Here is a 25,034-nt window from a genome sequence, read left to right as displayed (position 1 = left end):
TTTTCTTTATTACATGGAGGAGCAGTGGAGGACAAATCACAGAGGAAAAATGCAAGTTAAATATAACTACATGATCTAAATAGCTATGCTAAAATATTTGAAGAGACATGGTTAAAAATAATTGTATTCAAAAAGCCAAGCTTTCAAAATCAGTGCTTTCTAATGTACAAATGATATGAATTATTATTAATACTATTAAGTAAATTTTCTGAGAATCATGAAAAAAAGAACAAAAGGGAAATCCGAAATTATAGAACTTAATTACAACACTAGAAATAAGTTAAAAGTATCACAAAAATCAATGCTTCTAATAAATTTATAATATACCTAAAATAAAATGTTAATACATAATACTGTAGAAGATTAAAAACTACGAGTCCACAAAGAGTAAACTACATTATATCACAATGTTTGTCACATATACAAATGATTTCCTACTTAGATAGCAAATACAACCCTATTATGATTTGTAAAATCACAAAAGCTCTGCAAAGTTGGCCTGACTAATATTTGAATAAAAAGATAGACATGTCTTGTACATTTTAAAAGATAGTAAGAGTGACTAGACTTTCTCTTTTATTTTAGCATCTTTATTGAGATACAATTTGCAGACCATAAAATTCACCCATTTAAAATGTAAAATTCAATGGTTTTAAACTATTTACAGATATATGCAACTATCACTACAATCTAAGTTTACAACATTTTCATCACCCCCCAAAAATAAATCCCATACCCATTTTCCCCACACACACCTCAGCCCTAGACAAACACCAGTATACTTTGTCTCTAGGAATTTGCCTATTGAGCATTTCGTATAAATAGAATCTTACAATATGTGGCCTTTTGTGACTGACTACTTTCACTTAAATGTTTTCAAGGTTCATCCATGTTGTAGCATGTACTAAGTACTTCATTCCTTTTAATTGCTGAATATTATTCTATTGTATGGTATGGACATTTGGGTTTCTACTTTTTTTTTTTTTTTAAACTCGATTACCAGTTTGTTATAAAAGGAAACAACTCAGGAACAATCAAACAGAAGAGATGCACAGAACAAAGTACGGGGGAAATGGTTCAGAGTTCCCATGCCCTCTCCAGATACACCACCCTCCCAGCACCTCCATGTGTTTACCAACCCAGTAGTCCTCTGAAACTCATAATTTAGGGATTTTTATGTAGGCTTCATTACACAGCCATGATGACTAAACCACTGATCATGGGCGACTAATTCCACTTCCAGCTGCTCCTCTCCTCTCCTTTCCTCTCCCCTCCCCTCCCTAGAGGTCAGGGGGTGAGGCTGAAAGTTCCACAGGTTTCCATATTTTGGCTACTATGAATAATGCTACTACAAATATAGGTGTACAAGTTTGTATATATGTTTTCCTTTCTCTTGGATAGATACATGAAGACTTTCTTAATTTCAGAAAAACCTTTGACCCTATTCTATGTAACACTCTACCTCAGCTACCTTTCCTGAGACTAAGTTCTAGGCAAGTGCAGCTAAGAGCTGAGGAGGGGCTCACTTCTTGCACCCAGCCTAAATTGGTGAGACAGAGGCTCTACTTTGAGTGATGCACTAAGTCTATGGTCCCAACCCTTTGCCCTGGCTTGTAAAGGGCTGGTATCTTGCCAGGAGAAGCAAACCAAGATCTACTTTCCTTCCTCCTTCTCCCCAGCACTTAGTTTCTAAAGTAAGGGTGTCCTCAGAGAAAAACATGCCACTGCCCCCACACCCACCTCCACAGCCTTAGCTCAGAGATTTTGCCAGAGGAAGAAATAAGCCATCAAACAGCTCCCAATCTTTTTTTTCGAAGATTATTTGCAACAGAGCATGAAGAAGTTCAAGAAGTTCAAGAAGTTTCAAGAATACTCTTGAAAACAGTGGAGGATGTGGTAAAAGGTAATTGGGAAGACACAGGTAAATTTACTGGAGATATAGGCAAAATTGCAGGCCAGCTGTTTGCGTGGTAGAAACCTGGGGATACTGGAAGTCCTAGGTACAGCGATCAGGCAAGAGAAAAAAATAAAAGGCATAAAAACTGGAAAGGAAGAAGTAAAACTGTCTCTATTTGTAGACGACATGATTTTATATACGGTTGGCTATACTATGCCATTTTATATAAGAGATAAACATCTGCAAATTCTGGTATCTGTAGGGGTTTCTGGAAGCAATCCCCTGCAGATACTGAGGAACAACTATAGAGAAAACCCTAGAGTCAACCAAAAAACTATTCAAACTAATCAGCAAATTCAGTATAGTTGCAGGACACAAAATTAACATACAAAAATCAGAAGCGTTTCTACACATTAACAGTGAATTTTCTGAAAGAGAGATAAAGAAACTGATCCCATTTACAAGAACATCAAAAGCAATAAAATACTTAGGAATAAGTTTAGCCAGGGAGGTAAAAGATCTCTACTCTGAAAACTAAGACACTGATGAAAAAAAAAAAAAAAAATTGAAGGCACAAGTAAATGGAAAGGTATCCTGTGTTCATTCATGGGTTGAAAAACTTAGTATTGTTAAAATGTCAGTACTACCAAAAGACATCTATAGACTCAATGCAATTCCCATCAAGATTCCAATGGCATATTTTACAGGAAAAAAAAAAAAAACACTCCTAAAACTTATATGGAACCACAAAAGACTCCAAATAGCCAAAGAAATCCTGAGAAAGAAAAACAAAGCAGGAGGCATCACACTTACTGATTTCAAGCTATACTCTAAAGCTATAGTAGTTAAAAGAGTATGGTACTGGAATAAAAACAAACAGATCAATGGAACAGAATCAAGAGCCCAGAAATAAACCCAAGCATATACAGTCATATAATATTTGACAAAGGAGCTGATAGTACTCAAAGGAGAAAACACAGTCTCTTTAATAAATGGTGCTGGGAAAACTGGACATTGACATGCAAAAGAATGAAACCTGACCCCTATCTTACACCACTCAAAAAAATTAACTCAAATGTTTAAAGGCTTGTATGTAATATCTGAAACCATGAAGCTCCCCGAAGAAAACATAGGGGAAAAGTTCTCTGACATATGTATTGGTAATGATTTTTTGGAAATCACACCTAAAGCACAAGCAACAAAATAAAAAACAAATAAGTGGGACTACATCAAACTAAAAAGATTCTTTCTGCACAGCAAAAGAAACCATAAACAAAGTGAAAAGACAACCTACAGAATTGGAAAAAATATATGCAAACTATTTATCTGATAAGAAGTTAATATCTAAAATATATAAAGAACTCATACAACTCAATAGCAAAAAACAAATAATTCAATTAAAAAAACAGGCAAAGGACCTGAATAGACATTTTTCCAAAGAAGATATACAAATGGCCAACAGGTACATGGAAAGATGTTCAACATCACTAGTCATTCGGGGAAGGCAAATTGAAACCACAAAGAGATATCACCTCACACCTTCCAGAATGGCCCTTATCAAAAAGATAAGAAATAACAAACGCTGGCATGGATATGGAGAAAAGGGAACCCTTGTGCACTGTTGGTAGGATTATAAATCGGTGCAGCCACTATGGAAAACAGTATGAAGGTTCCTAAAAATTAAACATGGAACTACCATATGATCCAGCAATTCCACTTCTGGGAATACATCTGAAAGAAACAAAAACACTAACTCAAAAAGATATTTGCACCCTCCATGTTCATAGCAGCATTATTTACAATAGCCAACTACAGAAACAACTTAAGTGTTCATCGATGAATGAATGGATAAAGAAGTTGTGGTATATATATACAATGGAGTATTATTCAGGCATAAAAAAAAATGAGGAAAAAATGTCACCCACCATTTGTGACAAGATGGATAGACCTTGAAGGCATTATGTAAGTTAAATAAGTCAGATAGAGGAAGACAAGTATTACATGATTTCACTTTTATGTGGAATCTAATAAAAATAAACAAGCAATAAAAATACACCAAACTCACAGAAAAAGACATCAGATTTGTGGTTACCAAAGGCAGAGGGTAGGGGGAGGAAGGTGGTCAAAAGGTACAAACTTTCAGTGATAAGATAAATAAGTATCAGGGATGTGATGTACAACATGATGACTACTGTTAACACTGCTGTATGATATACAAGAAAGTTGTTAAGAGAGTAGATCCTCAGAGTTCTCATCACAAGAAGAAATTTTTTTTCATTTTTTTTTTTATTGTATCTATATGAGATGATGGATGTTAACTAAACACATTGTGGTAATCATTTCACAATATATGTAAATCAAACCATCATGCTGTACACCTTAAACTTATACAGGGATGTATGTCAATTATTGCTCAATAAAACTAGGGTAGGGGGGAACAGTGGGGAGGACCCCTCTTAAGCTCACAAAAAATCTCAAACAATAACCCTAGGAACTATCCTTTCTAAGGGATACATTTTAAACAGGTGAATTTTAGGATATGTAAATTATATCTCAATAAAACAAAGGAAACTTCAGAGTTATCTTCTTAAACAAGGAGCTATGAGCCATACATTTTAGAAATAGGGGTATTGTTAGAAACAGGTATCTTAGGCTACAGAAAGAGTCTAAAAGAACTCTAAACCTTTGCCAGAAAGAGGCATAAGGCTGACAGACTATGCTGCCTTCTCATCCACCAACACAGAATTATCTATTGCACCTATTCTTTCTTACCAAGACAAGTAGTATCACTTTAATTTTTAAAGTTGCTAATTCTTCTGCCACTATACTGACACCATCCCTAAGCTTATTTGTAATTTTTTTCTTCTCTTTTCAACATTTTTCGAAGCTCCTCGTAGTCTTAGAGTTAACACCTCATGCTGAAAGTTGTTTCTACAAACAAACTGAAATTTGTCAGGCATAAGCTCCTAAAGGCATGAATCATCTTTTCTATTTATTCTAATCTCTCCGCAGATTACAGAAAACTTTAATAAATACTTGTTTAAACTCAAGTCACCAGGTTGAAATTCATTAAGGAAAAGAAAGTTGGGGGGTGGGGGTGGGAGGGAGGTCCAAGAGGGAGGGGATACATGTATACATATAGCTGATTCACTTCATTGTAGAGCAGAAACTAACACAACACTGTAAAGCAATTTTTCTCCAATAAAAAAGTAAATAAATAAATAAACTCAAGTGGGAAAACTGTGAAAAGAAAAGAAGGTTAGTATAAGCCTTGATTTTAGACAGGAAAATTTCTCGATTTAAAATTAAACTCCAGGGACTTCCCTGGTGGCGCAGTGGTTAAGAATCTGCCTGCCAAGGCAGGGGACAAGGATTCGAGCCCTGGTCCAGGAAGATCCCACATGCCGCGGAGCAACTAAGCCCGTGCGCCCCAAATACTGAGCCTGTGCTCTAGAGCCCACAAGCCACAACTACTGAGCCCGTGTGCCACAACTACTGAAGCCTGTGTGCCTAGAGCCCATGCTCCACAACAAGAGAAGCCACCACAAGGAGAAGCCCGCCCACCACAACGAAGAGTAGCCCCCACTCATCGCAACTAGAGAAAGCCCACGCGCAGCAAGGAAGAACCAATGCAGCCAAAAATAAATAAGTAAATTTTGAAAAAATTAAAAAAAAAAATGAATCTTTAAACAAAATAAAATAAAAAATAAATAAAATTAAACTCCAAGTTCCTGACTTTTTCTGAAATATTTCTTTACATCTCAGAAATAAAGCCATTTGAAAATATTTCTATAAATTACCGCATATAATATAACCTAAATATAATCCAAAGAAAAAATTAGAACCATTTAAAAGCCAGTCAATGAGGGTCTGCTTAAATAGAACAGAGTACATACCAATGGAATATCAGGTAGCTGCCAAAAAAGAATGAAGTGGTTCTAAATGTGATGATTTGAAGTGAGTGTTATAAAATTAAGTATAAATCAAAGAGTAGTAAACTCCCATTTGTGTTTTTAAAAACACATACATATATGCTTATAAACCAGCAAAAGTGTTTACTCTGGGCAAGGGAGATGCCTAAAAGACAGGGATAGAAGGCAGATTTTTCCCTATATATCTTTTGTACCTTTTGAATTTTGTACATTTATATACCTATTTTAACTTTGTACATGTAATTACTTACTCAAAAAGTTTATTTTAAAATATATGTGTATAAAACATTGGCAAACTTTCCTTAAAATTCTAATTCTACACCCAAATTCTAAGGTACTAGTAAGAAGTGACCATGCCTTAAATTTCTGTACACCCATATTGCCTCATACATATAGCAGGCATTCTAAAGTGGTAAAACCCACCATAACACTATAAGTAAGGTTAAAAAATAAAAATTAGTAAAATGAGACTTTGCATTGTTGCAAGGTTAATGAAATGACCAAGGCAAGTCTGTGCAACTATCCAGCTATGAGTTCTGCAGCAGGGGTTAGGGGTTGGGGGTGTCTGCACTGTAAAAGGAAACTCCATCCAAGTCCCAAATGCAGTCTGGCACAAGGCAGTTCTTCCATCCAGACTTATATTCAAATTCATCCAATCATAAATGTTTACATCTAAATTCACTTCATTGAAAGGCTCACTTCCGTTGGGCTTTATTATATTTATTGATTCTTTTGCTCTGGGAACTTTGTCAGTGGAGTGATATAAAACTACTTAGACTACTTATCACTTGATTATATGCACATTATACCAATATTTTATATCCAGTTTATATAATTGTTTGTAAACAACTCCATGGCAATGTGACATCATAGAGGCTTATATGTCATTCACTTTTCTTTCCGTTTCATTAAAAATATGTTGCTGTAAATTTTAGAATTTTCTGTTTTATAATTTCAAATATAGTGTTCTTAAGAAAACTGAAAGCTTCAACTACTAGCTAATACAAAATGCAAGTATTTCCTTGACATACATAAAATCTTTCATAATTTGAAAATATATGTTCAGGTGACCTCAGGACTGAGAAGAAAGGTAATCATTTGATTCTGAATCCTCCCTCTCCCTCTACCCCCCTCCCCCCAAACATGAAAATCAACAAGGAAAACAAATAAAACCACACAGGACATACACTTTAGTATTAAAAGGAGATAAGAAAACACTATGACTTTCTAATTACCCATAAGTACAGATAAAAAGAAAAAACTCCAACAGACCTTCTACAGCCTTCCAGCTGCTACAAGTTTATAAGGGCAGAAAGTGAGTAAGGCGGGGTTTAAAAGACTCCCTAGGAAAGAGTAGAGGGTAGCAGAGGACTAAAAGTAAGCAAAGACAAAATCAACCCCAGAAAGCAAAAGTGCAACAATAAACTCCAAATACTGTGTAAGACTTGGTAATCCATAACCCTGGCTATGAGGAGGGGTTTGAAAATGGAAGGAACCAGAAATGACACCCTTGGAGAAGTAAGGGAAGTATCTTCAAAGAAGCATCAAATTAGAGGAGTGTGGTACTCCTTGGAGACAAGGCAGTGGAGGGGAAGAATAAAATTAGGAGGAAAATTAAAGATCTGATAGAAATGAAAGAGAAACAGGACATGCCATGGCTTCTCCCACCAAAAACACCACCATCTATAAAGCAAATAGCACAAAAGAGGGTAGAAGTGACAGAAAAGAACACTCTCAAACTAGGAACCCTTTCCAAGTAATAAACAGGAACAGAAAAAAGCAGACCAAATCCATATAAAACTACTGCAAAACATCAGAAAATGGAAATAATAGCTTTTCTGCTGATGAAAAGTATCCCCCACAAAACCAACCATGATCCTGAAGTAAACTGTAAAAACAACATTTCAAACTCAATTAAATACTGTCAAACAAGCATTTGGGGATATGAAAAAATAGCTGAATTAGAAATAGAAACACTAAAAACATAAATGGACAAAAAACAAGATAAAATTAAATAAAAGATGACCAAACTCAGGGAAGAAATAGAACAACAGAACATAAAAAAAATGAAGGCTGGGTTACAAGTATCCAAAGGAGAAGAGAGAATAGATTCAAATGAAAATTTAATACAGGGCATTGAAGAAAAGCAAGAAAATAACCAAGAGAATGAAAATAAAATAAAGAAGTTGAGAAAAAAAGAGAAATCATGGTTGAAATGGAAAATAAGCAAAGAAAGTCAGACAAATGTATAATTGGTGTCCCTGAAGAAGAAAAATCAAAACAGCAGGGAGAAGGGAATCCAAAACCCTAATATTTAACACTACAATCCAAAGAAAAGCTTTACAGAAATAAAAGAAGACCAGCATATACACAGAGAAAGGGTCCACTGGGTACCAGAGCAAAATGACCCACAACAATCAACTCTGAGTTGTAAAAGTAAACTTTAATGATAAAGAAAAAAAAATCCTCACTGCCTCCAGGCAAAAAGTCAAGAGAATTGGCATTAGATTTCTTTAAAACAACATACAAAACCAAAGCAACAGTGGAATAGTATTTTCAAAAAACAAGGAAAAAAAGTGTGACCCATGAATATTAAAGCCAGCCACTCAAGCTGTCCTGCAGGTATCAAGGTCATAGAAAAATAGTTTAGAACATTCCAGAACTCATGGAATATACGAATGTGCCTTTCCTGAGGAATCTACTAAAGGATGAGCTTTATTTAACCAAAAGATGAAGTAAAACTACACAGAAGGACTGATAGTAAGCTTTTCATCTATTTCATTTTAGAGCAAAGGCTAAAACAAGGGTGGGTAACGAGTTAAAAAAAAAATGTACTTTTAGCTATTTTTCAAATAAAAGAGCAAATAAGTTATAAAACATTTCAAATGCTTTATTTATTACGGTTTTCATTAATTGATCATGATACTATATAACATCTAAAATGGGAGGAACCTGCTTGTCAAAATAACCATTATGAAAAATTCATAACACAAAACAAGATAAAAACATTAAACTTAACTTGGTTAATCACATGTGGAACTTAGCAGGATGGGGGAAAATAGGTTTTTTAATAATGGTGATGCTTTCAAGGTTGTCATCAAATGATTTAACTATAACAAAAGAAAGTATGTTCTAAAGCTCAAGGAAAAGTTTATGATTCATATTTAAGGCAGGAGGTTATTATTTAGATAGTTCAAAACAGAAGAGAAAATACATATTATAAAAGAATATGATTTCACATAAATTTACTCTCTCAGTCATGCTGTCTCCTGGCCTATATTAAGATTACTCTATATCCACATACATACAGAAATGGGGATTAGGGACCATAAATATACTTATAAAGATCACTGATGCCAAAATAATACACAGCCACAACAGTTTAACATTTGTTGAGTACTTACTACGTGCTTATAAACTGTTTAGCATAATTTCGTTTGACCCTCTCAAAAAGCTTTTGAATATAGATACTTTTATTATCCCCATTTTACAGCTGAGGACATTGGGCATAGAGAACTACCTGATTTACACAGTCACAGAAATATAAGTGGTAAAACCAGGATTGAAATCCAGATCTGAAAGATTTCAAGGTTCATGCTCTTAAATCAGTATGGCATTTTGCATGGATATTTATAATAAAATCTCATTTAAATATAGTAACTTACCCTTGTACATATGTTTCTAATAACCTGTATTTCTTTGCTTACTTTATTGTAATAATGAGTTTGCCTTCCTTAAATTCGTACAATAATTTACTATTGAAGGAGGTACTCCAGTCTTTTGGATAAAGTTCAAACTATTATAAAAGGGATAAAAGACCAAATTATCTCTCCAGCCATCCTGTAACCCTTACTACTCCACACCCTGACCTGCTGTCAATTCCACTCTACAATTAAATCTTAAGTTTCAGTCACACTGAAAAACTGGCACCTTCACGAGGCAGTCACAGCTCTTTCTCACTTCTAAGTCTGTTCATATGCAGTTAGTTCTCTCTGTAGGGCAACTCCCTCCCCACCTTATTCCCTCAACTCTGCCTAGAATTATTTTCTCATTATCATCCTTGAAGGACCACTTTAGGCACAACCCCTCTGCGGAAGTCTTCCTAAGCACCCATCAACATGACCTTTGTCTGTATTTCTCCTTCATTTACTTCTATCATAGACTTTATCTTATTCAATCTTAATGGTCAATAATTACCTGTGTCCTTGAGTGGGCCAGCACAGTACCTAGCAACCAGAATTTTTTAAACACTAATTGATGGGAGAAAAAAATGTCTGATGTAGCTACTTGAAAAGATAATTTACAGAGTCGACTCCAACTATGTATATACCAATAGTAAAATCAATAATTATCAGTTTTAATACCTATTTGTTATTCAATTTGACATTTGACTGGAAAAAGTTGTATTCTTTCAGTTAACTCTTGGATGATGCATTAATACAAGAAGTTCCAAAATAATATTTTTTAGAGAACTATATTATTTTAAAGGAATTTAACATTTTATTTTTCTCATTAAAAGTATAGTTCTGTTTGTCCACAGAAGAGTACACTGATCAGAAAAGGAATAAGAGAGTAAATTGGTGAAACACCTTGACAGAGGTTTGTCACTAATTATCATGAAAAATATCTAAGCTATACCACTGGTCATCAATTTAAGAGTTGACCTCTAGTACATCACTAAGACACATAATTTATTTTTTCCTTGATGTTACCATCAAAAGTTAGAATTTATGCCCTAACATCCTAGTTTATCATAAGTGCACTTTTATCCATGAATATAGCTAGATGTTTTGAAAATCTTTTCACAGCTTGCACCACCTTCTGACTTAGTAATGAGTTCCTCTGGTAACTTGGAAACACTTTCATTTCTCTGAATTTAAAGGATAACTATCCCTCTCTACCATGCTAAGAATTGAAAAATATGCCCACCTTCACCTTATCCATAAAATTCACAGTGCCTACATAACAGTTAGTTTGCAAACTAGAAGGAAGGTTAGTGGTTTTTTCCCCCTCATAGGTACAGAAATCAAATGTTTTGCATAAGATGAAGAACTACATTCTAATCTACCCAGCATTAAGTAACCAAGCAAAGGAGATGACTCAAGTAGTGAAAAAATAAAAGACCAACATAAGTTTTAAAAGATATGTGAATCAATAGAATTTTAAATTCCACTTCTTCAAAAGCCAAGTAGCAAATAACAAAAGATATAATTATAGAAACACAAGGCAATAAGATAATACGTTATTAGTCCTTTCCTCCTGATAATTCAGAGATTAGAAAATACCACACCAATAAATGTAAAAGCAAACCATTTTAAACCCTAACAGCTACTCTTCCTGAAATTGATTAAAAACTCTAAAAGAAAAATAAAATAACACCAAAAGGACTAAGCTGGCTCTGAAAACATAAAAAAGCAAAATTCAAGAGAAAGTTTAATAAGATGTTCTTATAATAAAAACTTTATGAAGTACTAAAGTCATAAAACTTAAAAAAAAATTATTTAAATATATAAAACACGTCTTTCTTTCAAAAATCTGGTATCACAATATCATAGATTTTCACAAAACTGAATCACTAACCTGTATTTTTTCATAATAAATTTGCAGTTATATTTACCTTCAGATCCCATGATGAAGTGATGGATATCAGGGCCTGTTGACATTCGAGGTCCTTGACAGCTTTTTTCTATTATACCTCTAGGTGTTACCATTTTTATATGAACCACCTGTTTAATACAATGCATGATGTAAATTCTAGATATCTGTCAGTGAATGTTGTGTGTGTAGATATACACACCCATATATATTTATATAAAACACTATTTTTAAAATATTGGTTTAAGTGATAAATGGTGATTCCCTTCAGAATTCTAATATCTTTTAGTAGTTCTTAGACTAAAAATAAATTGTATGTAACTTTAAATAAAAGAGGGAAAAATTATTCTAAGATTGTTATTGGCCTAGGTATATTCATCATTTTAAAAACTGAAAAACACATTTCTTTAAACCAAAGCTAGTCTAGGGTTGTCCATGTGGTAAAGAACTAAAGGATGGAAAAAATATGCAATGATCACATTTTAATAGGTTCATTCTTTCATTTATTTAACAATATTTATGAAGCACTATTATTCATGTTAGGCACTATTCTAGATGCTTAGAATTCTAAGAAAAAAATTATTCTTGCCTTATCCCCACCTTCAACTTATCTACTTTGCCCACTCAGTAGAAAAGAGTGAAAAGAATGAAGTATTTATTTTGATCACATCAAAATTGGGATGAAGAGGGAGATGTGGTGATTGAGTTAAAAAGATGAAGAAAGATATGTGTGAGGTATGTCTCACACATGTAAGAAATTAAGTACGTTGTAGGGAGAGGGTCAATCAAAAAAATTCCTCAGATCTGACTCAGAAATGGTTAGGTAAAAACCCAACACATTTTCAGAATAATTTTTTGACAGATAAATAAAAATAGTCTATTGTTGAAGGAAATGAGCAGAGGACATAAATAAAGAATTCGCAAAATAAAAAGATAAAAATTGCTAATGAGGACATTTTAAAAGTTTACATTCACTAACAAATAAAGAAATATAAAATTTTAGGAACATAATATAAATAAAAGGTCCAGTAAAATAAAGATTCTCATAGTGCTAGTAAGAATGTCAACTGGCACAAAATTTTTATAGAGCAATTTGGCTGTAAGGGTCCAAGGACCTAAAAACATGCTTGACCCAACAATCCAAGCTCTAGGAACTTACCCAAAGAAAATGATCAAAGAGGTATGCTAAAAAATTACTACAGAGGATATTTTTCCCTTTATTTACTTCTATAATTTTGAAATAAAAATAATTTAAATATTCTTTAATAGGGAATTACTAAATCACAAATTATCAATAAAAGAGAATTATATGCACTTTTAAAAAATAATGGTGCAAACCTATGCTCATTGACATGTTAATATATTGGTAACAGTTTAAAGAGCAGATTAAACACAGTATGATGCTTTTTTAGATTAAAAACTAGATATACACATGCAAATAAGTACATTAAAATGTATACTTACAATTTGTGGCCCTTAAGTAACCCCAAAAAGGATTAAAATAAATTACATGCTTTAGCAGTACTAAATATGGTAGTCTATCAAATATGCTTAACTCTGATAAATATTTTAATAATCCAATAGCAAAAGGATCAAATTCTCTTTTCTGAAACTGAATTTATGTTATCTTAATTGCAAAAAGAAAAATGTGATTTCTAAAATATCTTCAATTAAAAAAAAAGATAATGCAAACATTTAAAAAGTGTTCATAATATAGACACTTAAAGTCTTAAACTGTTGGGTGTTAACTATAAAAAACCAATATATTTCATCAACAATTTGATATTTTTATCAACGAAGACATTGATGAAAATGTTGAAACGCTAGATCTGAAAAACAAACCTAAATAGCTCTAGGAATAATGTTAGGAACACCACTTTAATAGTCTCATAAACTATTCTTTTAAATTGTTATCAAAATATTGATGATAAAGGGAACTAACATGTATGAAGTACCTATTACATACCAGTGATTCCTCTAAGAGTTTTCATTTTATGTCCTTTATTCCTTATAATAATTCTATGTAACAAATAACACTATTCTATTTTATACAGTAGGAAATTGAAGTTTAGAAAGGTAAACCAATTTGCACAAGGTCACACAATTAATCACTGGAAAAGCTACAAATGGAACAAATGATACCTAATTCCTAGCCAGGATGCCTATAGTTACACTATTGCACTAACTCTTAAGAGCAATGACACCAGATCAGCTAAAACAAAATGATGTGCACATAAAACATTACATTAACTAGAACATTTTTAATTGGGCTCTTTAATTCTATACAGAAAATTTTTTTCAGAAAAATAAATATAAAATCTCCTAAGGCAAAACAGTAGTAATGACAAGATCACCTAAATAAAGACTAAAATCTTGGTAGAGTTGAAGACCAAGACTCCAAGGCTTGCAAAATAATATTTAGATACATTTATAAGTCAGATACTATGAGACATCTACAAAACTTAAATATCAGTTACTCGAAAAGAAGCACTCTTAAATAATGACCACAGTTGTGTCTTTTAACCATTTGTGTTACACATAATCAACGTTACTATAATTAAAAAGGGTATACTTTTGTGGGGGACTCTCCAACTCAATTTTTAAAGGCTTAACAACTTTATAATAATCTCTATAGACTAATTAATTATTGTATAATAAATAGGAAAAAATTTACCAAGTCCTCAATATTGCCATAGATATTCTTCTTCATGCCTGATGCCCGAGTAGATACCCATCCTCCCACAGTGCTGAATTCCAGGGAATCTGGTTCATGACCTGTACAATAACCACTTTCTTTAAGCTGAAAAACAAAAATGTAATATTTTACCAGTGAAAGTGGCCCTGTTTAACACAGCACTCAACACATTAACTCTTTCCACATTAAAATTTCCATGTCATTGCTATTTGGACTCATTAAAACCTATATAGAAAAAGAAATACGTTTATCATACTTGTCTAAAAATATTTTCAAGCTTTTGCCTAGTGGAAAAATATGGGCCAAAAGACAGTTGTATTTTCCACAGGTTCACCAGCCAATCTTACTCCTTACATTCTTTTATGTTAAAGCCAACTACCCTCCCTTCTTTTTTTTTTTCCACAGAGACAATTTAACTACTTATGGAGATCAGATTATGCTTAAATAATTGCCAACTTCATCTAAACACTTTCAATAAATAAAGCACTTAATCTCTTATGCTCCCTACCCTAATATAATCTGCAGCAGGCCTGCAGAAAATCTGAGCAAATTGCCTGTACTTAATTCTCTCAAGGAGTCATGTGTTTTAATGTACAGCCATCTGGCTAGGTTTCCTGCATGTAATACCATCATGTATTTGTGACGCAGATCATGCATTCCTGTACATTAAATAGTCACTTGTTTCTCATTTTTCTATATTAGCATGGCTTTGCCATCTGCACAGCACCTGAGGTTGGATGGATGCCCTTTACTGCAACAACACCAAAGCCATTCCACTAAAATAATTTTAAAGACTCAGCCATCTCATGTCAAATGGTACAGACACTACCATCTGCATACCCACTGTCTACTGCACTCAAGCCCATCAATCTGTGTTGACCATTTTGATAGTCATCCATTTAAGCAACTGTTTCTGTTTTTCAAGTAAGCCATGCAGAGATATAGAGTATGTCAGCTATGTTTATATCTGTGTATTTAAGTACGGTATGAAAGCTGTAATCCAGAACTTGAGAACCTATAGGTTGAATACAATTTGTTAGCTTTTGCACACAAGCAATGCAAATTATTTATCATGTCTAATTTTGCTGCTAGGAAAACAAGATTTTAAAAGACATCAATTATTACATAATAGAATTTTTTCACTAAACATTCAATACATTTATTTAATTTTAAGAGGTTAATAACCACTCACAAATAAGTAGCTTAAATACAAGACTGAAAGCTAAAATGAAGATTATCAGACCATGATATTCCTTCCTTAATTCCCAAACAATCTATATTCATATTATTTACTCTCAAAAGACTAATACCTTTCAATTTTTCTGAAAGTAATACACACACATGCGCGCACGCACACACACACACAAAGAACTCTTAAAACTTTTAAAACTCAACAATAAGAAAAAAACCAATTAAAAAATGGACCAAAGACCTTAACAGATACCTCACTGAAGATAGCAAATGATCATATGAAAAGATGTTCCACATCATATGTCATCAGGGAAACACAAATTAAAATAACAATGAGATACTACTACACATCTATATGAATGGCCCAAATCCAGAACACTGACAACACCAAATGCTAGAGAGGATGTGCAGCAACAGAAACTCTCAGTGCTGGTGGGAATGCAAAATGGTAATTTGGAAGACTATCTGGCAATTTCTTACAAAACTAAACATACTCTTACCATACAATTCAGTAATCATACTCCTTGTATTTACTCAAAGGAGTTGAAAACTTATGTCCACATAAAAACCTGCACATAAATGTTTAAAGCAGCTTTATTCATAATTGCCAAAACTCGGAAGCAACCAAGATTGGTGAATGGATAAATAAACTGTGGTACATCCAGACAATCGAATATTATTCAGTGCTGAAAAGAAATAAGCTATCAAGCCATGAAAAGACATGGAGGAAACTTAAACGTATATTACTAAATGAAAGTAGCCAATCTGAAAAGGCCACATATTCTGTGATCCCAACTATATGACATTCTGGAAAAGACAAAACTATGGAAACAATAAAAAGATCAGTGGTTGCCAGGGGTTGGGGGGTGAGAAAATGAACAGGGAGAGCACAGAGAATGTAGAGCAGTGAAAATACTCTAATATTATAATGAAGGCTACTCAGTGATTATTTATACATCTGTCCAAACCCACAGAATATACACCACCACAAGTGAACCCTAAAATAAACTATGGACTTTTTGTAATTATGATGTGCCAATGTAGGTTCACCCTTGGTAAAAGAAATCTCAATGTCATTATATCACTTTATGTGGAATCTAAAAAAGTTGAACTCATAGAAGCATAGATTGGTGGTTATCAGAGGATGAGGGGGTGGGGGAAATGGGAAGATAGTGGTCAAGGGGTACAAACTTCCAGTGATGTTGATAATGGGGGAGGCTTGCATGCATGGGGGCAGGGGCATGTGGGAAATCTCTGTACCCCTAGCCCCCTCTCAATTTTGTTTTAAACCTAACATTGCTCTAAAAATAAAGTGTAAAAAAAATATGAAACAAAGATATTTTCCCAGACAAACAAAAGCAAAAAAATTCCATCAACAGCAGCTCATCACACTAAAGAAGATATTTAAAACAAGTACTTCAAGCAGAGTGAAAATTTCATCAGACTGAATTAAAAGGCACCATAAGGGTAACTAGATGGGTAAATATAAAAGATGTTTTCTTACTGTTTAAATATCTTTTAAAAGATAACTTACTATTTCAACAAAAATTATAAACAATATACTATTAGTTTTTACCAATATATGTAAAAGTAGAATGCTTACTGACAACAGCACAAAGGAGAGACAAGGGGAAAGGGAAGTATAATATTTTATGGTCTTATGCTAAACTCTAAGTGTTATATACATTATCACCTTAAAGCAGACTATTTAAGTTAAAGATATACCCTATAGAACTCTGAAACCCTTAAAGAACAAAACAAAAAGTTATAGCTAATGAAGAAAGAAAAAGATAAAATGGTATCATTAAAAAAATATTCAATCTAAGAAAAGGCAGTAAAAGTGGAAAAGGAAAAACACAGATAGGAAAGATAGAAAACAATTGCAAGATGACAGACTTAAAACTGAACCACATCAATAAACCACATTGAAGGTAAAAGGTTCTAACCACCACCCCATTAAAAAGGTAGAGACTGTCATGTTAGATAAAAAGGAAAGACCCAATTGTATGCTGTCTATAAGAAAAAACACTTGAAATATAAAAATATAAATTAGGAAAAAATTTAAAATGGAAAAAAGAAAAAGATATACCATGCTAACAAACAGTCAAAATAAACTGGAATGGCTGTTTTAACATCAGATGAAGTAGATCTCAGAGCAAAAAATACTATCAGGAAGAAGGAAGGTCATTTCACAGTAACAAAACTGTTCATTAGTCAAGAAGCAATAACAATCCTCAGTATTTATTCCCCGAATAACAGAGCTTTAAATATATGAAGTGAAAACTGATAGAACTGCAAGAAAAAATAGATCTATAATAGTTGGAGACTGTAATTCCCTTCCATCAATAATTGATAGAACAAGTAGATAGAAATTTTTTTTAAATACAGAAGACCTGAACAACACTATAAATCAATTTGACCTAACAGACATGTATAGACCACTCCAACCAACAGCAGCAGAGGACAAATTCTTTTCAAGTGTACATGGAACATTTACAAGACAGACCATACTGTAGGCCATAAAACAAGTATCAATTAATTTGATAGGATTTAAGTCATATAAAGAATGTTTTCTGAACACAACGGAATTAACATAGAAATCAGTAACAGAAAGATGTTTAGAAAAATCCCCCAGTAAGTGGAAATGAAATAACAACTTGTAAGTACCTATAGGTCAAAGAAAGAATCAAAAGGGAAGTAGAAAATATTTTGAAATGAATGAAATTGAGCAGACATATCAAAATTTGTAGGATACCACTAAAGCAATAGTTGGAGGAAATTTATAGTACTGAAAACCTATATTAAAAAAGAAGAAAGGCCTCAAATAAATCACCTCATCTTCCACCTTAAGACACAAAGCATTTGACAAAATCCAAAATCCACTCCTAATAAAAACACTCTACAAACTAAGGTAGAAGGAACTTCCTCAACTTGATTAAGGGCATCTACAAAAAAAACCCCTATACATTAAGTATTAACATCATACTTAATGGTGAAGAACTGAATGCATCTCTCTTAAATCAGGAACAAGATAAGGGTGTCTACTTTCACTTCTTTTCAACAGTGCATTGGAGGTTCTAGGCAGTGCAATCAGGTGAGAAAAAGAAATAAAGGCATACTGATTGGAAAGGAAGAAGTAAAATTGTCTTTATTCACAAAGGACCTGATCATAAATGTAGTAGATCTAATGGGAGCTAAAACTTTTAAAACTAATTAGTGAATTTAGTAAGATTGCTAGATATAAGAGCTATACACAAAAATCAATTTTATTTCTATATACTAATAAAGAACACTCAGAAACTGAAAACTTTTAAAAATACCATTTATAAAAATATATAATACTTAAGGACAAATCTATTAAAAATATGAAATATTTGTACACTAAAAACCACAAGACACAGCTGAGAGAAATTAACAGACCTTAAAAAAACTAAAGTTATACCATGTTCATGGGTCAGAAGATTCAACATTAAGATGTCAGTTCTCCCCAAATTGATGTATAGAGTTGATGTAATCCCAATCAAAACCCCAACAGGCTACTTTTTTTAATAGAAATTGACAAGGTGATTATAAATATCATATAGAAATACAAAGAACCCAGAATCACCAAAACAACTTTGAAAAAGATTTATGATAAAGCCACAAGAATCCAAATAGTGTGGTACTGGCATAAAGATATACAATAGATCAATGGAACAAAATAGAGTCCAGACTAGATGCACATTATTATATATTACATATTATATAAAAATGACAACAGACATTTTTTATGATGGTGCAAAGTCAATTCAGTGAAGAAAAGGATAGTATTTTCAACAAATGGTGCTGGAAACAACTGATTATCCATATGCAAAAAAAATGAAACTTCAACCTATCCCTCACGCCATACATGAAACATTAACTCAAAATCTTCAAAACTCATCAGACTGAATAGAAACTAAAACTATGAAACTTAAATGGGAGAAAATCTTTGTCACTTCAGGTGAAGCAAAAGTTTCTAGATATGACAGTAGAAGCATGATATATAAAGTAAAAAATTAAGTATGCTGTACTTCATCAAAATTAAAACCATCTACTCTTCAACAGACTCTGTTAAGAGAATGAAAAGACAAGCCGCAGGACTGGGAGAACAATATTTGCAAAGTATATATCTAGAAAAGAACTTATGTCCAGAATATGTTAAAAAAAATTCTCAAAACCCAATAAAAAGAAAACAATCCAATTTTAAAATTGGGCAAGCAACTTGAAGAGACACTTCACCAAAGAAGATATATGGATGGCAAACAGCGCTTGAAAAGATCTCCAACATCATTAGTCATTAGAGAAATGCAAATTAAAACCACAATAAGATACCATAACAAACCTACTAGAACAACTAAACTTTAAAAGACTAACAATAACAAATATTGGCAAGGGTGTAGAGAAACTCATACAGTGCTAGTGTGAATATCAAATGATGCAATCACTCTGGGAAAACGTTTGGTGGTTTTTCAAAAAGGTAAATATATATCTACCAAATGATTTAGCCATTTCATTTCTAGATACTTACCCAAGAGAAAGGAAGGTATATGTCCAAACAAAGACTTACACATGAATGTTCAAAGCAGCTTTATTTGTAATAGCCCAAAATTGGAAGTAATCCAAGCATTCAACAAGTGAATGGATAAACAAACAGTGGTATATCTATACAACTGAATACTACTGAGCAACAAAAAGGAATAAAATAATGATACATGCAACAATATGCATGAATCTCAAAATAATTATGCCTAGTGATGAATCTCAAAATAATTATGCCTAGTGAAAGAAGCCAACCCTCGCCCCACCCTTGTAAAAAAAGAGTATGTGATTTCATTTTAATAAAACTGTAGGACATTCAAACAAATCTACAGTGACAGAAAGCATATCAGTGATTGCCAGGGACATGGAAAAGGTGGGATGGAGAGAACTATAAAGAGGCCAAAGGAAACTTTTGGGATTGGTGCATGTGTTCTATATCTTGATTGTGGTGATGGTTTCATGGTTGTATTCATATACCAAACCGTATCAAGTTGTGCACTTTAAATGACTGCAGTTTACAGTATTGTATGACAATTATATCTCAATGAAACTATTATAAACGCAACAAAAGCAGGGACTTCCCTGGTGGTCCAGTGGTTAAGAATCCGCCTTCCAATGCAGGGTACGCGGATTTGATCCCTGGTCGAGGAACTAAGATCCCACATGCTGCAGGTCAACTAAGCCCCTGCACTGCAACTACTGAGCCCGTGCGCTGCAACTACTGAGCCCATGCACCACAACTAGAGAGCCTGCACACCACAACTACTGAGCCCATGTGCTCTGAAGCCCACGTCCCACAACTAGAGAGCTTGCATGCCACAACTACTGAGCCCGCATGCTCTAGAGCCTGAGCATCACAACTGGAGAGAAGCCCATGCACTGCAACAAACAGCCTACATGCCGCAACTAAGACCCAATGCAGTCAAATAAATAAATATTTTTAAAAATAAAAAGACCTTTTAGAAATACTAAAAAGAAAAAAAAAGACTCAGGATTTTGGCTCAAGCTTCCCAAAGAACTGAATTTCCACCAACTGGGAATGAGAAGGCTGCAGAATAAGCAAATTGTGGAGGGAAAATTGAAATTCAATTTTTTTAAATGTTAAGTTTGAAATGTGTATTAGATATACAAGTGGAGACGTCAACTAGGCAAGTGGATATGCAAGTTTAGAGTTCAAGAAAGAAGTCTGAGGTGATACAAATTTAGGAGTCTTTGGCATATAGAAGAAATATTTAAAGTCAGCTGTGTTTGAATGAAGCAGATAGTACTCAATAAAAATCAGTGGAATGAATAAAAGTTCTAAGTACTTTACATTATTAACTTATTTCCTCCTAACAAAAACTTTATGAAGTAGGTATTATCTCCATTTTATAGATAAAGAAACTGAGGCATTGAGAAATGCATTCCTAGTGGGGGGAAATCATAAGTCACATATCCCCAGACTATTAACTAATGAAATTAAGTAGCCAAATATTTAATACACCTAGAAACAGATTCCCAAAATCCAAAGTTAACATTTAATGACCTCCCTTAAATTTCATACATATTAAAAAATGTAATCTACAAGTTAAAAAGATGAAAATTTGTGCTACCCAACTAATATATTTGTGTCATTTTAAAACTTCTAGAATGAAAAAGCAGGAAGTTTTAAGTTGGTTACCTCAGCTGAAGAAGAAACTGAAGAATACAGAAGCATAATGAGGAAGAACTTGAACTGGGATCAATACAGCTGTAGAAACTATATTAGAGTCTACTAGAGGCAAAAAGAAATGTTCTATATTGGCATTTAGGGAAATAAACTAGTAGTTAAAATATCACAAGTTCCTAGTCTAGGAAAATGTCATTTAAATTTCAAGGAAATATGTTCCTTGAATTTTAATTCTAACCTTTAAAAAAAAAAAAAACTTGGAAAGGTTAAAATACTACATCAAATGCTATAATAAAGGATATAAAATTATAGACATGAAAGGCCATCCTTTGTTATAAAAAAAAAAAAATCACTGTGTTGATAATGCCTCTCAGCATAACAGAAGACTAATACAGGCCTTTTTACAGGTTTTTTTCATTAAATACTATTATTCAACCCACAAAGTTCATTATAAACTATAATAATTAACAAACCTAATTACCTTGAATTATATAAAACCTTGACTTACTGAAGATCTTTAATGCCTCAATGAATATGTTCAATTTTATTCTAGTTCTCTGTATCTTAGTGCATTAACTCAAAAATAAAGATAAAAGTTTAATAATGTTTTTCAAAGCCTTTCATCCAGAATTGGTCACCAGCATACCAACTTCATTCAACTCTTTACCATGAAATATGGAAAAAGATAATAAAAAAAAGATCAACAAGCATGTCACATTTCTGTGTTGTTAAAAGGTAGGAAGAAAAAAAAAAAAAAAAAAGGTAGGAAAGAGGGGTCTCTGTAACCCAAATTGAACAAAATGGTCAGTTCATCACCAGCGAACTGGACTTTCTAACTTTTGTTTACAAAAGCTGAGTTACAGTCATCTTGACCATATTTGAAAGGGCTGAAGAAACCAATCAATTTTAATAATTAATGGCTTAGAATCCATGAAGAGAACCTCAAGTTTCCTAAAATTCATTAGGATCCCAAAAAAGTGCTATAAGGACTCCAGGAGTTCCACTTATTCATGAGATGAGCAGTTTTCAATAAAATTATGCTTTGAAAATTTCAATGAATAGCAAATATCAACATCTACCCAAATTGATCAAATTTATCATTAATTTCTGAGACTTCTGTGTCCAACTTGTTCTGTTTCGCTCCATTCTTGCTACTCTGTCTCAAGTCACTATCAGCTCTTGTCCAAATTATTGCAGCAGCCACTTAATCCACCTTTACATGCCCATCCATCCTCCACACAGTAGCTCACGAAAACTAAGTACAAAGGTAAAGTCCAAACTTTTGCGGCTTTATGATCTGACCTCTTCATGTTTTCCTGGCTTCACCCTTTACCACTACTATACGTACACTCACCCAAAATACAAACACCAAGAATATGTGTTCTCCCATATACACAGGCTAGATCTCAGCCATATTCAGCTATCTGCAGATCCCCCAAAGCAACAGCTGCCTGTAAATCTTCCGCACATGCTGCTTCCCCTGACTGGATTGTTCTCCCCAACCCCATTTCCTTTTCACTCTCACTCATCCTAATTTAACCTCATTTAAATGCCGAGGTCCTCTGATGATACCATCTTTGTCAACTTCTCTTCGAACCCATTTGATAAGCCTTAACACCCCACATTTAGCCTTCACCTAGCAATTCTCACTGAGTCATATTGTCTATTTACCTAACTTTCTTGTCATAATATAACGTAAGCTTTCGTAGGGTAGGGGATGGGTGTCTTATTCACTACTGTGTTCATAGCATCTAGCTCAATATCTGAGCCACACAGAAACAGAGAAAGCTTGTTCAGTGAATATATTGTGAAAGGTAACTTTATTCAGAGGGGATACACAGCAGTTTTGAAATTTTAAATAAAACATACCTGTCTTTCCAACTCCTTGTCCGTTATGCCAGCCTCTACATGAGCTGTCAGATTGTTCTCATCAACCCAGAGGATTCGATTCTGTTGCAAAAGAAGAAAGAAGTTTCATCTCCAGGAACAGACACTTTTTCTCAGGAAATATAACTTCCTAACTGAAAGCAGCAAGTGACAAGATAGAAATTAAGCAAGTAGGGTTATCCACACTAGAAAGCTCCACTTGTTCCTGACTATACAACATGACAGACATAGTAACACAGGCAGTATATTGCACAGGAGTTGGTTTAAAACATAGACATTCAGAAAGTGAGGAAGAGGGTTTCAGATAAAATGAGACTAAAAGAAACCACCAAAAGCTAATGCGGGCCTTGTCTGAATCCCCATTCGAACAATGAAATGAACTATAAAATAAAGACAATTTTGAGACAACTGGAAAATGAATGTGGACTGGATATTAAATGATATAAGGAATTACTTTTAATTTTGCCAGAAGTGATAATAATATAGTGAGAAAATGTCCTTTTTAAAAGAAATACACAGAAATATTTGGTATAAAGTAGCATATTATCAGGATTTGCTTTAAAAATAGTAGAGGAAAAAAGATAAAGCCAATATATGTAAATACTTATTTAATCTAGAGACTAGAAATACTATTCTCTCTACTTGGATGCTTGAAAAACTTCAATAAAATAATATTAAATTTTTAATTATAATAAAAGATTATATAAACAGGAATATTGTTGACTATACAAAGATTAAGTTCATACGCAAACTAAAACTTTAACAGAGCACAATGGCCAACTCTTGGACCATAATGAACCAAAATTTCACAAAATAATCCTAAAGTTTATTAGCACCTTTATTAATTTTAAGTTAATTTTAAAATTAATTAGCTCTTCTATTCTTCCAAAAGCAAAAATGCAATAGCATTAGTAAAACTTTGGGGAACAACTAAGTTTTGATGATTCAAATTAACATTAACAAATATTATTTGTTTTTTAACAATACAAATCAGGTCATCTATTGTATCACTATTCCAATCCATGCTTCTCAAATTGTCAATTTCACATGTCAATTTGGTAGACTCCATCAAGATATATGACTTAGAGTAAGAGTGAACTTAGCTTTTAGAGGTCTGAAGACAAAGGTAAAATATAATGATGAAAAAAATTTTAAACAAAATGGACAATATACCTTTCTAAAAATAACTAAGACTGAGCCATAAAGACAACTTTAAAACCAAACACTATCTTCAAATACATCTTGAATTATCATATACCATTTGTGAAGTGTCCAAAGAAATTATTGTTCTTGTCTCATCTGCAGGACACATCAGGCCATATGAAACACTTGTTCCTCCTGCCAAAATAGGAAACAACAGCTATGCTTAAATATTTTACTTTTAGCTACATTTCTAGGGTAAATCCCTAAGACAAAGTATACAGATAGGCCCTCTAGGAAATAATACCTATTTCTACTTTGCAAAATGTAATTTGCAAATGCTAACACACTATAAGCAAACTCACCTTAATTTTATGGTGCATGCCAAAATGAAGAAATATTATGGAGCTGAAAGTAATGGGATATGGCTCCATCCCCTGGGCACACTCAAGTGAAGCCCCTAGCAATTTGTGGAACTCCAAAAACATG

At 33.3% G+C, this 25,034-nt stretch overlaps 1 protein-coding gene across 1 annotated transcript in view; it reads right to left on the bottom strand.

The window, feature by feature from the left end:
• Window positions 1-25,034, bottom strand: part of AGPS (alkylglycerone phosphate synthase) — a 139,648-nt gene that overhangs the window by 60,323 nt on the left and 54,291 nt on the right. The window contains exons 7-10 of the mRNA XM_036857223.1: window positions 24,664-24,743; window positions 23,388-23,468; window positions 14,099-14,224; window positions 11,447-11,555 (exon numbers count right to left, since the gene is read on the bottom strand). Of these exons, the coding sequence (XP_036713118.1) occupies window positions 11,447-11,555; window positions 14,099-14,224; window positions 23,388-23,468; window positions 24,664-24,743 (396 nt within the window). The remainder of the gene's footprint in view (window positions 1-11,446; window positions 11,556-14,098; window positions 14,225-23,387; window positions 23,469-24,663; window positions 24,744-25,034) is intronic.

Source organism: Balaenoptera musculus, chromosome 7 (assembly GCF_009873245.2).
Source record: "Balaenoptera musculus isolate JJ_BM4_2016_0621 chromosome 7, mBalMus1.pri.v3, whole genome shotgun sequence".
NCBI classification, from domain to species: Eukaryota; Metazoa; Chordata; class Mammalia; order Artiodactyla; family Balaenopteridae; genus Balaenoptera; species Balaenoptera musculus.
This window is presented reverse-complemented; position numbering and strand designations above follow the sequence as displayed.